General features: G+C 42.7%; 1 protein-coding gene across 3 annotated transcripts in view; it reads right to left on the reverse strand.

Annotated features, from left to right (window-relative positions):
* Positions 1-984: 984 nt before the first annotated feature.
* Positions 985-16,247, reverse strand: part of KIAA2012 (KIAA2012 ortholog) — a 127,662-nt gene continuing 112,399 nt past the window's right edge. For all 3 annotated transcript variants that reach the window (XM_043910384.1, XM_043910381.1, XM_043910380.1), the window contains 6 exons: positions 10,985-11,099; positions 8,470-8,807; positions 6,134-6,336; positions 4,441-4,613; positions 3,420-3,639; positions 985-1,531 (listed from right to left, as the gene is read on the reverse strand). In XM_043910384.1, the coding sequence (XP_043766319.1) occupies positions 1,393-1,531; positions 3,420-3,639; positions 4,441-4,613; positions 6,134-6,336; positions 8,470-8,807; positions 10,985-11,099 (1,188 nt within the window). In that variant the 3' untranslated portion in view covers positions 985-1,392. The remainder of the gene's footprint in view (positions 1,532-3,419; positions 3,640-4,440; positions 4,614-6,133; positions 6,337-8,469; positions 8,808-10,984; positions 11,100-16,247) is intronic.

Below are 16,247 nucleotides of genomic sequence, written 5' to 3' on the forward strand. Positions count from 1 at the left end.
GGGGATACTTGATTTTAGTTTATTAGATTCTTCTAAATGCTGTGCATTCTGCTGTGGTTAACTGAAAAATGTGCTTATCTGGTTAGTAGTGTTGATAAACTAGGCCTTTAACAGCAGCAGTTTAATAGAATATTAGATTTGGAAGGCACCTCGAATAACATTTTGGTGTAGCCACTCTACCTGGTGCTTGACTGCAACTTCTGAAGTTTGTAAAAGGAGAGAAAATAAAATCAGGAGTGGTAATCTCCCCCGCAAGGATGTTCTCCTTGACTGTTCTTCCTTCTCTTGGTTGAATTGTCTGAGATGCTCCTTTCTCATCTAAGTATCATTGAATCAACTGAAGAATGAATGAATGTGCAAGTAGGGTCGACAAGTTTGAGAAAGACTGTGACATATTCACTACGATAGCCAGTGTGTTGGCCGTTTTATTTCTATGTTGCGTAAAGGAAGGAGTTGAAGCATCAAATTTAGGCGAATCCAATAGCACAGCAGTACAAACGCAGAGCTTGACTTCTGGTCTGTGGAAGTGCAGCTCCTGTAGAAAGCACCTTATAAGCATCAGTGTGAAATTTCCAGGGAATCGTCTGCAAGTATTCCGTTTTTAAATGCAGACTGAAGTATAGAGTAGGGCCAAAGGAAATTTGTGGGAAAATTTTGCTTCAGATAATTGCTTGTTTTAACATCATTTTATGTATCTTATTTATTAAAGTTCTTCATCTCCTTTAATGATTGTTCTGTAGTAGATACTTACTGTTATTAAAGATGTTAAAGATAAATTATCTAATCAGGACACTTGATAGAGCCAGTGTGATTTTTTTTTTCTTCTTCTTTTTTTTTTCATTTATTTTTATTAGTTGGAGGCTAATTACTTTACAATATTATAGTGGTTTTTGTCATACATTGACATGAATCAGCCATGGATTTACATGTATTCCCCATCCCGATCCGCACCCCCCCCCCCCCCCCCCCGCCCCCCGTGTGATTTTTAAAATGGGGAAATTATGTGAGTGGCTGGTTTTTCAAGGCACAGTTAGGAGCAAAACCTCAAGGCTGGTTAATTTTCAGGGCTCAAGAATACAGTGTTGTCCAATATAACTTTTTGTGATGAAAATGTTCTGTATCTGCTGTCCAATATTGTAGCCAGTAGCCACATTCAGTTATTGATCACTTGAAATGTGACTAGTGTGACTGGAGAACTGAATGTTTTATGTTTATATAGCTACATGTGGCTACTTGACAGTGGTGTGGATGGAGGTCCTAGAGTGAACTTAGCTGTACAGTGAGGTGAACCAGATGAAATGGAACTAATTGAGCTCAGTATGGCACTTCATTATAGAAGGAAGTTTCTCTTTTTCCATTACCATCTTCCAACTCTTTATTTTTCTTCTAGTCTTAAGGTCTTGGTATTTGTAGGAATTGAAAGTAAGAGTAGACCCATGGTCTGGAAATGTTGTGTGTCCACTGTAGGCCACTTGCTTCCTTATGGAGTTCTTTGTGGAAATGAAGATGTTTCTTCAAAGCATCTTTTTGCCTAAGAAACAATTCATATCCATGATCACAACACTGATAAAGCATCCTAGAATTTGTCTTTATAAGCTCGTTGAATAATTTTCACTAAGAATGTCAGTAATCATCATTAGACTTGGGGCTACTGACTTGCGTTTTAGTGGAAGGTCATGTTGTCTTCATTCGATAACTTTACATGTGAGGTTTCAAGGATCATGATCCTACTAGAAATGTTAAAAGGAAGGGTGTAACAGTTCTTACATTTGTATTCATGAAGGGACTCTATTGTCTTAGGGATGAAGAAACAGGCCAGAAAAGTTAAAGTATGCCTGGGTCAGTGTCACACAAGTGAAGATGAAATCAAGCCAGCTGGCATTAAGTTCTAACATTTGCTGGAATGAGGCTCTTTCACACCCTTCACATACCCCTTTAATTACTTATTCTTGGTGGAGAGAAGATGTTTCTTCAAAGCAACTTGGATTAGTGTTGCACAAGAGCTCAACTTCCCCTTGTATTTCTGGCCGGGTTTCTTTGTGGAAAATTGCAACTCTAATAGCTTTGCTTTTGGTTTCAATACTTATGAACCCAGTCCTACTGTTGTGATACGTGGAATGCATAATTTTGAAGCTGAATCAAGACTTCCCTTAATCTATTTTGTAATTCCCATAACAGCTGAGGAACATCCAGGAGAACAACTCAAGGTAAGGTGGAAAACCCTGAAATAGAGTTTTTCTGGCTTCCTTTTTTTTTCTTGTCCCCTGAAGAGTATTTATAAGCTTAGATTCAGCTTAAGTTGTAGAAAATAAATTTCAAGGGACTTGTTTACAGTTAAGATTGGAATCACATGGTTTTCTTTGCTGGACTTCTTTACCCTTCAGTTGTGATAGTTCTAAACGAGGATGACTTTGTTGCTTTCACTAAGGAGGGGAAATTTATGATAATAGCCATTATGGAGGACCTGGTTTTTAAGGAGTCAATAGAAGGCACATTACTAAAGAGATTCTATTGTCAGAAAGGTATAATAATCATTATTGTAAGAGAATAAAGGGGGGAAATGCTGCTGGCCTCGATGGTTGATTCTGAGCTATTTCTACTAAAAAGGCCTAACTCTCTGACCTCACCTACAAGTATTCCTTGTGCCTTGTTCACTTCAGCCATGCTAACTTTTCTTTTATTCTTTCGCCATGCTAGCCTCATTCTTTTCTTTGAACTTCTGTACTTGCTGTTTACCTCCTGGAATATTTTTCTTCCACATGTTTATGTGACTAACTCATTGTCATTCAGGTCTCACCCTTATATATCACCTCTGCTAAGGTTTTGCCCTGGCCAACCTGTCTAAACTAAACCTCCTGCAATCCTTCTAAAAATTTTTGAATAACATTTATTGACAACTTAAAAAACCTTTGTTTAGAGTCTGTCTCCCCACCCCCCCTCCCTAGAATGTAAATGCCATGGGAGAAGAGAGGTCTGTCTTTCTTAATCCTGAGTTCCCAGTGTCTAGAACAGTGTTTGGCACATAACAGGTACCCAGTAAATACATACTGAGAAAGACAGTGGTTCAGAATCAGGGGTGGGGGTGGAGTCTTTGGTCTAGTCTTGGTACTGCTCCTAGTTCACTGATAGCCCTGATCAGGGTCCTTCTCTCTGGGACTTGCTTTTCTCATCTGTGAAGCAGAGGGCTGAGCTAGATGATCTCTAAACCCTGTCTAGCTTCAATGACAGTTCTTTAAGCCATCAAAAAATTCTATCACCTTTTTAGCAGGAGAATCCCTATTTTTCAGTTTTTCCAAACCATGCTATGGGAAGTGGGAGAACTTCACGTGTCCAAAGGCAGCTCAAAGCTAGTACTAGAAGCAGGCAGTCAAACCCTTGAACAATCCCACTCTTGAAACTGTTGTCCAAATGTCAAATACCTGGCTTGCTCTTGGGCTTGTTTCATGGCTTCCTCCTGAGCCAACCTTGCCGCTTCCTCTTCCTTCTGCCATCTGGCCTCTGCTTCCCGCCGAGTCTTCTCTTCTGCTTCCTGTTTCTGCCGCTGGTACTCCAGCCGTTCTTCTTCAGCCATTTCCATCAGGCGCTTTTGCTCTTCTGCTAACTGCATTTCCAACTCCTTCAGCCTTTGCTTTTCTGCCTCTGCAGAACAGAAGAGCAGGTAGGCTTAGCAGGGGTCTCGTTATTTGAGAAAACAACTCTCTGATCTGACTGTCAAGTCTGATTCCCAGGGACTCCCAATGAGATGTTCTATGGCTTACCTGACAGCTGGTTGCCAGATCTTCTGTGGGTATTACCCTGCGTTCATTTACTAACTTAAGAGTCCTTTATCAAGTACCTACTGTGTGCAGTGCACTGTGCAGTTAACACAAGACTTTGGGGAAGAATCTTCCAGAACCTGGTATGCAGATGGGTTGGAGACAGGCGTCAGGGCAGGGGCTGGAGAACCTTGGTGCTTACTCAGCTGGTCTGACCACTCTACAGGGGCATCATCTGCTGAAGCACTTTCCTATTCCTCAAATATGAGGCTACAGAAAATCCATACATCACCTGAAAGGCTGCCGAGCAGCCATCCAGGTGTTTGTTTCCTGCTAGGGAAGGAGGCAAGGAGCACAGCTGTGTCTCCAATTTAGGCAGCTTCTGAGCAGTGCTGGAAGGGCAATGCAAGGGGCTGGGTCCCGCTCCAGGAGATCACTGATTGGGACCACAAGAGTCACTGCTACAAACAAGTCTTTCTAATTTTGATCTTCTATCTCAGCTCACTAGAGTCACACCTACTAATCACTTTGAAAAAAAAAAAAATCATCAGCCTACCCATTTAGAGTGCTTCACACTGAGACCTAGGATAGGAATAACTGGGGAGAATCAAATGAACACCCACAGGGGGATAAAAATATTTCTGTCCCAGATACAGGGAGTTGCAGAGAGCAGAGCACCTCTCACCAGCCCTCTCAGCTTCCTCCTGCTGCTTCTTCCTCTGCAGCTCCTGACATTTCCTCCGGAACTCCTCCTGTTGCTGCCGAGCTCGCTCCTGGGCCATCTGCAACTGGAGCCACTGCCTTCTCTCCTCCTCCTCCTGCCGCTGTCGTTCTTCCTCAAGTCTCTGTTTCCTGAGGCTGAGAAGACCCATGAACAGGTAAGGGAGACGGCAGGAACACTGCAGGGTCCTTACGGGACACGCCGTGCCTCTGGCGGGGGCTTTGCAGGCTATAGTCATGCAGCGACTCCTTTTCCAGTGGAAGCCTGACTGAACAGCAGAAGCCAGTGCACAACAGGACTGGAACTAGAAGCCTGAAACTTTCGACAGCCCTGTGCTCTGGGGCCGGGCCTTCCGTTCCCAGATCCTTATTTTCCATTCTTTTTTTTTTTTCTTTTGCCTTCATCTAGATTTATTTTATGTCTTTGGTTAAATATTGAAAACCAACTGATAGGCTATTCTTTTAACAGTGGCATTCTTTAAATTCCAGAAAAATATTTAATGTCAATTGTTAATATTAGTTCTAGTCATTAACTATATTAAATTTTGTTGAAAATAAAATACAATCTTTATACCACTAGACGCAATGGTTATTTTAGGTAAACTAATGAAGTTACTATTTACAGAGACTTTGCCCAGAAAACCTCCATTGCCCATTAGGTGAGACCTACTGATGGAGACCTCTGTCTCTGTCTCTCCATCATTTGAAAAAGCCAATTTAAAACACTTTCCAATTAAATCTTTGTAGTGTTGTCACTTTGATGGACACTTTTAGTTCCAAAAAACAAATTGGTGGTGCTGGTTTAGTCGCTGTGTCTGACTCTTGTGACACTATGGACTGTAGACCACCAGGCTCCTCCGTCCATGGGATTTTCCAGGCAAGAATGGCACTGGAGTGGGTTGCCATTTCCTTCTCCATCATTTTCCATTCTTATCAAATGGATTTTCAAGTTCCTGTTTCACTGGGTTGTTGGGAAGTTTAAATGAGCCCAGAAGCTTATCGAAGGGCCTTGTGCAATGCAGACAGTGTGGCAAGAGGCATAACAAATGTTTGCTGGAACAGATCTCAAAGCGTCCCGGGGAAGGTCCCATGAACATCTGCCTGGAGTAACCCTAACGGTTTAAGACACCTTATCTTATCTTTGGTCCAGACTGTCCGTGGGATAACTGAGGATAAAATGAGACATGCTGTTTTACCTTCAGGGCGTGAGCCTCTGGAGAAGACTCTTAAAAAGTCCCTTGGACAGCAAGGAAATGAAACTAGTCAATCCTAAAGGAAATCAACCCTGAATATTCTTTGGAAAGACTGATGCTGAAGTTGAAGCCCCAATACTTGGGCCATGTGATGCAAAGAGTGGACTCGTTGGAAAAGACCTTGATGCTGGGAAAGATTGAAGGCAGAAGGAGAAGGGGACCTCAGAGGACGAGATGGTTGGATGGTACCACCAACTCAGTGGACATGAGTTTGAGCAAGCTCTGGGAGATGGTGAAGGACAGGGAAGCCTGGCGTGTTGCAGTCCATGAGGTCGCAAAGAGTCGGACATGACTAAACAACTGAACAGCAACGATGAGCCTCAGAGCCAGCGTACACCCAGAGGAGGTCAGCCCCACTTGTCTCCTGCTTCCTATCACAGCCGTGACCACGGTCTCTCCACCCACCGGATCTCCTCCGCGCGGCGCTGCTGCTCCAGCTCCAGTTCCTCCTTCATCCTCTCTGCCCTCTCCAGCTGCTCCTGCTGGAGCCGCCGCTGCTCCTCCTGCTCCCTTCTCTTCCTCTCCACCTCCAGCCGTCTCATCTCAGCCCGTTCTGCTCGCAGCCTGTCCCGGGAAGCCTTCTCTTGTTCCCTCTTGATGAGGAAGGCCTGAGGAGCCAGCGTGTTGTCAGTGATCAGTGATTGCGGGTGACCTCCTCTTGGCAGCACACCCCCCTCCACTCCCACCACATGGCCTCTCATCAGAGATAAGGTGGCTTCCACACTCCGACCACAGTCGTACAAACTCCGCTACCTCTGGCCCGGGCTCTGGGCTCTGACTGACCAGGATCCACGTCTCTCTCTTACTTGCTTCAGAATTCAAGGGTAACAGCTTAATCTGTCTGATACTGTCTTCCTCTTGGCTGGCTGTTACCAGAATTAACTCAAACAGTGCAAGTGCCAACATAAGGCCTGCTGTGCTGTGCTGAGTCGCTTAGTCGTCAGCCTCTTGGCGACCCCATGGCCTGTAGTCAGCCAGGCTCCTCTGGCCATGGATTTCTCCAGGCAAGAACAGTGGAGTGGGTTGCCATGCCCTCCTCCAGGGGATCTTCCCAACCCAGGGATCAAACCCAGGTCTCCCACATTGTAGGCGGATTCTTTACCATCTGAGCCTCCAGGGAAGCCCAAGAGAACTGGAGTGGGTAGCCTATCCCTTCTCCAGGGGATCTTCCTGACCCAGGAGATTCTTTACCAGCTGAGCTACCATGTCTGCTACATGTGTCTAATAATTACCCAAGGAGCTTTTAAAGATTACTTGAGGCCAAAGCCCCACCCGGACCAATGAAATAAGAATACTTAGGTGGGAGGCCTTGGCAGGTTTTCAAAATTTTATTAAAAATTTTTTTTTTTTTTTTTTTGCTATGCAGCAGTATATGCAGCTATGGCTGGCAGTAGAAGCACAGAGTCCTAACCACTGGACTGCCAGGAAACTTCTCCTCCACCCCAACCACCTACTTAAAAATATATTATTTTTCTTGTTGGTTTTAAAAAACATCTTCCAGTGATGCTAATGTGAAGCCAGGGATCAGAACCACAGGTTCTAGCTAAAGGCTCCTTTAGGAGCAGTCTTAGGTGTAGATGTGTCAGACGCCTATTTAATCCTATGCAAATCTACTTTTCCAATGAAAGGTTCTCTCAGTTTCTGTGAAGAGTGTCTTAGATTTCTTGTTCTTCCTGATGCCTCCTCCTCAGTCAGAAGTGTGCCTCTGAGGGGAAGGCTGGATGGCTGCTCTCCCATGGGAGCTCTGTGTATCCACTATGGGGTGGGTACTTCCTTATCTTATTTAGCCTTTGCAGAGGCAGTGCAGTACTGTGTACTGGCAATAAATTTAGAAATTCTGAGTCTATAGCAGGCTCAGAAAAGTTATGCCCACAGCTTAAAATTTTCATCTGCTCTATGGAGTAGAATGCTGTAGCCTTGGCAGCTGGGAAGACAGAACTTAGAAAGGAAAAAGCTTCCTGAAATCCTTTTTGGAAGACCAGGGGCTACAAAATAAATACATAATAATTTAAAATAGTGCAAGAGCTCTGGAGCTCTTTTGGAGTCAAAAGATTTAAGTCTTGACTCTGCCACTTGATGGTTGCTCAACTTATGGCAGCAAACATCTCACCCTTTTAATCTTAGCTTGTAGGTGTATGAGATGGGGTGCATCATACCTGGGTCACAAGTGTGGCTGTAGAGATTAAATGAAATTCAGCAGAATTGTTCATATTTGCATGTAACTTCTGTGAGTTTAAACCATAGTGGTTTAGCTGTGGGTACATTTGCAGTGTTCAAAGAAAAGGCAGATAGATGTGTATGTAAGTTGTCTGTGGCCCAGCTTTGTGCCACAGTAAAGCAGATTAGGAATGGAGGAATTTTTACAGTGTTGGGGAGGCAAGCCATGCATAAACTCTGGGCCAAGTCAAGGATATGTGCTTGGCTCTGAGACCTGAATTCACCTTTCCTTTTAGCTGTGAGGCGTGTGCTTCTCACAGATGAGAGCTATGCCACCTTTCTGCTCATGAGGGGTGGCTACATGCCCTGGCAGTTCAGGAGCCTCACAGAATGCCTCATTTCAGAGGGACTCTGCCACCCTAGTGTCTTTTATCAGATCTGGCATCTTAAAGGGTAAGAAAAAAAAACAAAGTAAAATAAATAAAATCATTAGGCAGTTTAATATAATCCGGGGCAGTTTTCCCCACCTCTGCAGTTGTACCAGTGAGGACAGAGATCCCTCTGGCCAGAATATTGAAGCCTACCTTAGAAGGGTCCTTGTGGCTTCCCTCTCCTTCAGGTTCCGTGTTTGCGGGGACAGTTGCAGTCTGGGTGGGCGATGACCTTCCATCTATAGAAACTTGACTCTCAGGAGCCTCAACTTTGGAAGAGAGCCAAGGGTCCTCTACACCAGAACCTGAGCTGAAGACGCCTCCACCTGAGCGGTCTTTGGTTTCCTTAGAGTTAATGACATCAGGCCCACTCAGCTCCGCAGCTGTTTCCAGATTCCCTTCCTTCCACGTCCTTTTCCCTTTGGCTCTTGGTTTTTTCCCTTTGGCAATTAGCTCTGATTTCTTTTCAACTTTTGATTCCTTTGACTTTCCTAGGAGAGAACAATTGGGGATAGAGGCATAGCTAATAAACATGAACTCTGTATCCTTTCCAGTGACTTTAAAACTCCCATGTGCAATGGAATCATCTGTGTGCAGATACCTGAGCCCCGCCCTGATTTTGTAGGAATCTGCATTTTAGCTATCACTCCAAAGATTTTGAGAAGGGTAGTCCATAGACCCAGGTGGTGCTAGTGGTAAAGAACCCGCCTGCCAATGCAGGAGACATAAGAGACGTGGGTTGAATCACTGGGTCAGGAAGATCCCTTGGAGGAGGGCATGGCAACCCAAATCCCACGGACAGTAGGGTCTGGCCGGCTACAGTCCATAGGGTCACAAAAAGTCAGACATGGCTAAAGCGACTTAGCACAGCACAGCCCATAGACCACCCTTTGAGAACCTGCCTCAACTGTAATCAGCAGTCTTGCTACTACAAGAGTTCTGATTCGCCCTGACCTATGGTGGGGACAAGACTCTCTGGAGGGAAGAAGACCTATAGGCACAGCTGGAAAATCATGCCTCAAGAGTCTAGCTTGAGGTTGCAACTTTGTAACCTGGCACAGTTTAAAAGCCTTCCATATTCTATGGCTTCTTTCTAAATTCACCACTGGGGGCCACAAGTATTTCCTTTTCCAGTCCTGCCAATGCTACCCAAGTTACAGGCTACAGCAATGTAAACTCAGCAATACTTTAAAAAGCAGACCTCAAAAATAGATCTGGATAAGCAACAGAGTCCTACCGTATGGCACAGGGGGCTATATTCAATATCCTGTGATAAACCACAATGGAAAAGAATATTAAAAGTGTCTATATTGTATAAATGGGTCATTTTGCTGTAGACCAGAGATTGGCACAGCTACACTTCAGTTAAAAAAAAAATCTGGCCCAGGAGGCTGGCTATCCGGTGTCATTTGCTGCTATAACCTTTGATTTGTTCTGAGGGTCTTCATATGGCCAGGAAAGAATGGGTGTAGGTTTCAGGTTAAAGAAAGTCCTCAGGACACAACATTGTAAATCAAATTGTAAATCCAATAAAAATTAATTTAAAAAGAAAGAGGGTCCTCAGAAGCATAGGCACCTGAATTCCCTGTGAGGTGCAACACGGCGAACCAAGAGGAAACAGCGGTAGCTGGAGTAACCCTGCAGAGCATACTGCAAACTTCCCCTTCCCGAATGCTCCCATGGCCCAATTCTCAGCTTATGACTTATTTATTATTCATAGAGGCAGAGTTTGAGAGGCATGGGTTTGGAATCGAATGGCAGGTTCAGACCCTGGGTCCGCCACTTTTTACTGTTCGATGTTACTCAAATCAGCCAGCCTCGCCACATGATATAATAATGGTGCTTGCTTTAAGGATATGTGGGGATTTCATGACATCAAAAATGCAGAGCTGCTAATGAGAGAGTCAGTTCCTAGGCAGGTTGATAAGAAGTCTGGGGTCCCTGAGGAGGAGAAAGGGATCTGGGGCTCTCAAGGAGGAGACAGGGGCCTGGAATTCTCAAGGAGGAGGAAAGGACATGTTTTTTCCTACATTCCTTAGTAAGGACTATATAAAAATAATGTATCCTGCTTGAGGACATGTTTCTCCTTCCTGAAAACCTTCTGACTAATCCTGTTATCTTAAAATATATATTATGGGAGTGGGTCTAGTAAGATCTTTACAACCTTGAGACATTCTTTTGATTTATTATAATAACTAATTTAAAAAGTATAGAATTCCCTTCCTAAGACTAGCGAGTGGGGCACTCTCCATCCCCCTTCTGATGTCTATGTCAGCTTTCTTTGTCCCTTTTCATACTTCGATAAAATTCTGCTATACAAAAGCTCTTGAGTGGTCAAGCCTGGTCCCTGGTCCCGAAGCTAAATCTTTGGAGATCAAGAATCCGACACCATTCACTGTAAGCTATCACTAATACAGTTCGTGTTCATTTAGTAGGTGTTGGTATTATTATTATAATTTCCTTTCTTGTTAATTACAGGCCTCCAGGTTCCCCCAGTTTCCTCTATCCCTGTCTCCCAAGATACTGACATGAAGTAAGGCCGCAACACTGTCTTAGCTGTGGTCGTCAAGGAGACTCAGCACAGACAGTTTGTCCCGTAGGATCCATGCTGATTCTCCATAACACCTTCCGGCTCCCATTAGGTGTCTTCTCCTGGATGGTCCCTTACCAACAGCAGCCTCTGCTTCCTCACGGAATTTTCCTTCTTTCTCCCTCTTGGGTGCCTTGGACTTATCTGTCTTGGCCCTTTTCTTGCTCTTGGCTTTTTCAATCAACTCCATCTCCTAAAGGGGAAAAATTGAGGAAAGGGAACATGTTAAAGTAGAAAGCAAGAGGGAAAAAAAATCAAAAGGAGATTATTTGGGGCATTCCCTGGTAGTCCAGTGATTAGGACTCAGCACTTTTAATACCTGGTCAGGGAACTAAGATCCCAATGGCCAACAAACAAAAATAAAAAACAGAAGACAAGGGAGATTATGTTGAACAAGACAGAATGGCTTAGAATGGAATTTACATGGGTTCCAGATGAAGCAAATGAATGAGACAGAGAGTGTGGAGCCGGAGGAGAGCTCCTAAGATTTAGCCTTTGATATAATTTCAGGTATAATTTCATAGAAGGAAAGAGAAATAGAACGTACTTGATGATCTGCCCTTCTTTTAAAATAATTATAAAAAAATAATTTTGTTTAGTTATATCTTTTTGGCTGTGCTGGGTCTTTGTTACCACAAAGGCTTTTCTCTAGTTGCAGAGGGTGGGCTTCTCATGGGTGGCTTCTCTGGTTGCAGAGCTATGCTTCAGAGTGCAGGCTTCAGTAGTTGCAGTGCTCGGGCTTAGTTGCCCTGTGACATGTGGGATCTTCCTGGACTGGGATCCAACCCATATCCCCTGCATTGGCGGGAGGATTCTTAACCACTGGATCACCAGGGAAGTCCTGCCCCCTTTTTTGATGCTAAACCATCATCTACAGAGCTGGATCAAAGTGAAGCAGTTTTGACCTTTGGTGATTGCTGTTGCCACAATTAATGATTAAATAGTTTAAATCAAAGCCAGCTTTATTCACTGTTGCATCATTTGCTAGCTTTTGGGAAACTTCAAGCATATGACCATGGCTATGTCAGTTTTCACCTTTCCCCAAGGACTGGGACAGCATAGCGTTTCTTCCTAACAGGGGATGGCACAATCAGGCCATGACTACCCCCTCAGTACCTGTAATATTGTGACAAAATAAGAAATATATGTTTGGTCTTTGAACCTAGCCTCTGACACAGAGCTCTGAAAACCCTTGCACAAACATATCTCAGAGATAGTGTGGGTTTGGTTGTAGACCACTCCAACAGTGTGAATACTGGAAATAAAGCACGTCACATGGATATTTTGTTTCCCAGGGCATATAAAACTTATGTTTACTTATATAGTCTATTAAGTGTGCAGTAGCATTATGTCTAAAAAAACAGTGTGCATACCTGAATTTGAAAATGCTATATTGCAAAATAACTGTTAGCTATCATCTGAGGCTTCAACAAATTGTAATCTCTTTTTTCTTTCTTTTTTTAAAAAAATTAATTAATTTATTTTACTTTACAACAGTGTATTAGTTTTGCCATGGGGTACATGTGTTCCCCATCCTGAACCCCCCTCCTACCTCCCTCCCCATCCCATCTCATCCCTCTGGGTCATCCCAGTGCACCAGCCCCGAGCATCCTGTATCATGCATTGAACCTGGACTGGTGATTCGTTTCACATATGATAATTTACATGTTATCTTGTAAATGCCATTCTTCCATATCATTCCACCCTCACCCTCTCCCACAGGGTCCAAAAGACTGTTCAATACATCTGTGTCTCTTTTGCTGTCTTGCATACAAGGTTATTGTTACCATCTTTCTAAATTCCATATATATGCGTTAGTATACTGTATTGGTGTTTTTCTTTCTGGCTTACTTCACTCTATATAATAGGCTCCAGTTTCATCCACCTCATTAGAACTGATTCAAATGCATTCTTTTTAATGGCTGAGTAATATTCCATTGTGTATATGTACCACAGCTTCCTTATCCATTCGTCTGCTGATGGACATCTAGGTTGCCTCCATGTCCTGGCTATTATAAACAGTGCTGCGATGAACATTAGGGTACATGTGTCTCTTTCAATTCTGGTTTCCTCGGTGTGTATGCCTAGCAACAGGATTGCTGGGTCATATGGCAGTTGTATTTCCAGTTTTTTAAGGAATCTCCACACTGTTCTCCATAGTGGCTATACTAGTTTGCATTCCCACCAACAGTATAAGAGGGTTCCCTTTTCTCCACACCCTCTCCAGCATTTATTGTTTGTGGACTTTTGGATAGCAGCCATTCTGACTGGCGTGAAATAGTACCTCATTGTGGTTTTGATTTGCATTTCTCTGATAATGAGTGATGTTGAGCATCTTTTCATGTGTTTGTTAGCCATCTGTATGTCTTCTTTGGAGAAATGTCTGTTTAGTTCTTTGGCCCACTTTTTGATTGGGTGTTATTTTTTGGGAATTGAGCTGCAGGAATTGCTTGCATATTTTTGAGATAAATTCTTTGTCCGTTGCTTCGTTTGCTATTATTTTCTCCCATTCTGAAGGCTGTCTTTTCACCTTGCTTATGGTTTCCTTTGTTGTGCAGAAGCTTTTAATTTTAATTAGGTCCCATTTGTTTATTTTTGCTTTTATTTCCAATATTTTGGGAGGTGGGTCATAGAGGATCCTACTGTGGTTTATGTCGGAGAGTGTTTTGCCCATGTTTTCCTCTCGGAATTTTATGGTTTCTGGTCTTACATTTAGATCTTTAATCCATTTTGAGTTTATTTTTGTGTATGGTGTTAGAAAGTGTTCTAGTTTCATTCTTTTACAAGTGGTTGACCAGTGTTCCCAGCACCACTTGTTAAAGAGGTGGTCTTTTCTCCACTGTGTATTCTTGCCTCCTTTGTCAAAGATAATATGTCCATATGTGCGTGGATTTATTTCTGGGCTTTCTATTTTGTTCCATTGATCTATATTTCTGTCTTTGTGCCAGTACCACACTGTTTTGATGACTGTGGCTTTGTAGTAGAGACTGAAGTCAGGCAGGTTGATTCCTCCAGTTCCATTTTTCTTTCTCATGATTGTTTTGGCTATTCGAGGTTTTTTGTATTTCCATACAAATTGTGAAATTATTTGTTCTAGTTCTCTGAAAAATACCGTTGGTAGCTTGATAGGGATTGCACTGAATGTATAGATTGCTTTGGATAGTATACTCATTTTCACTATATTGATTCTTCCAATCCATGAACACAGTATCTTTCTCCATCTATTTGTGTCCTCTTTGATTTCTTTCACCAGTGTTTTATAGTTTTCTATATGTAGATCTTTTGTTTCTTTAGGTAGATATATTCCTAAGTATTTTATTCTTTTCATTGCAATGGTGAATGGAATTGTTTCCTTAATTTCTCTTTCTGTTTTCTCATTGTTGGTGTATAGGAATGAAAGGGATTTCTGTGTGTTAATTTTATATCCTGCAACTTTACTGTATTCATTGATTAGTTCTAGTAATTTTTTGGTGGAGTATTTAGGGTTTTCTGTGTAGAATATCATGTCATCTGCAAACAGTGAGTGTTTTACTTCTTCTTTTCCAATCTGGATTCCTTTTATTTCTTTTTCTGCTCTGATTGCTGTGGTCAAAACTTCCAAAACTATATTGAATAGTAGTGGTGAGAGTGGGCCGCTTGTCTTGTTCCTGACTTTAGGGGAAATGCTTTCAGTTTTTCACCATTGAGGATAATGTTTGCTGTGGGTTTGTCATATATAGCTTTTATTATGTTGAAGTATGTTCCTTCTATTCCTGCTTTCTGGAGGGTTTTTATCATAAATGGATGTTGAATTTTTTCAAAGGCTTTCTCTCCATCTATTGAGATAATCATATGGTTTTTATTTTTCAATCTGTTAATGTGGTGTATTACATTGATTGATTTGTGGATATTGAAGAATCCTTGCATCCCTGGGATAAAGCCCACTTGGTCATGATGTATGATCTTTTTAATATGTTGTCTTTTTCTTTTTTTGCCATGTCACAAGGCATGTGGGATCTTAGGTCCCCTACCAGGGATTAAACCTGGGCCGTAGCAGTAAAAGCGCTGAGTCCTAGCCACTGGACAACCAGGGAATTCTCCACAAATGTTCTTAATGGCCTTTAGGATGGTGAATACTTTTCAGAAGGTTCTCAATTGACTTTACCCAGATCCACCCAAGGAATCACTAAGTATGACAGCTATAGTCTTAAGAAGTGTATTTGTTAAAAAATAAGAATTGAAAGTCAAAATGACTCCTCGATATGTGGGCTGCAGAATGTTGTGTTAGCAGGCATGTAAACAACCCTAATCTTGTCCATCTCCATTAGAACTCTTGGCTGGCTAGTTGACTGTCAACGAGCAGGAATATTTTGAAAGGGATCTTTTTTTTTCTGAGCAGTAGGTCTCAACAGTGGGCTTAAAATACTCAGTAAAACACGTTGCTAACAGATAAGCTGTCATCCAGACTTTGTTGTTCTACATACAGAACACAGGCAGAATAGATTTAGCATAAATCTTAAGGGCCCTAGGATTTTTGGAATGGTAAGTGAGCATGGGCTTCAACTTCAAGTCACCAGCTGCATTAGCCCCTAACATGATGTCAGCCTGTCCTTTGAAGCTTTGATGCCAGGCATTGATGTCTCTCCAGCCTGAAAGTCCAAGATGGCATCTTCTTTCAACATAAGGCTGTTCATCGACATTGAAGATCTGTTGTTTAGAGTAGCCACCTTCGTTAATTATCTTAGCTAGAGCCTCTGCATAACTTGCTGCTTCACCTTGCACTTGAATATTATGGACATGGCTTCATGCCTTACACCTTATGAACCAACATTTGCTCACTTCAAATTCTTCTGCGGCTTCTTCACCTCTCTGAGCCTTCATAGAATTGAAGAAAGTTAAGACCTTGCTCTGGATTAGGGTTTGGCTTATGGGAATGTTGTGGGTGGTTTGATCTTCCATCCAGACCACTTAAACCTTCTCCATAGCAGCAATATGCCCATTTTGTTTTCTTACCATTCGTGTGTTCACTGGAGTAGCACTTTTAATTTCCTTCAAGAACTTTTCCTTTGCAATCACAACTTGGCTAACTGCTTGGTGCAAGAGGCTAAGCTTTTTTTGGCCCCTGTCAGCTTTCCATGTGGCTTCCTCATTAACCATTTGTAGCTTTTGATTTAAATTGGGAAACATGAGTTGTTGTTCGCTATTGTGAGACGCATGAGACGTTTCCTTTTACTTGAACACTTAGAGGCCCCTGCAGGGTTATCAACTGGCCTGATTTCATTGTTGTCGTGTCTCAGGGAATGAGGGCGGGGAAGAGGCTTCAGGAAAGGAACAGAGGGAATGGCTGGTTGGTGGACCAGTC

Source organism: Cervus elaphus, chromosome 8 (genome assembly GCF_910594005.1).
Source record: "Cervus elaphus chromosome 8, mCerEla1.1, whole genome shotgun sequence".
Classification (NCBI taxonomy): Eukaryota; Metazoa; Chordata; class Mammalia; order Artiodactyla; family Cervidae; genus Cervus; species Cervus elaphus.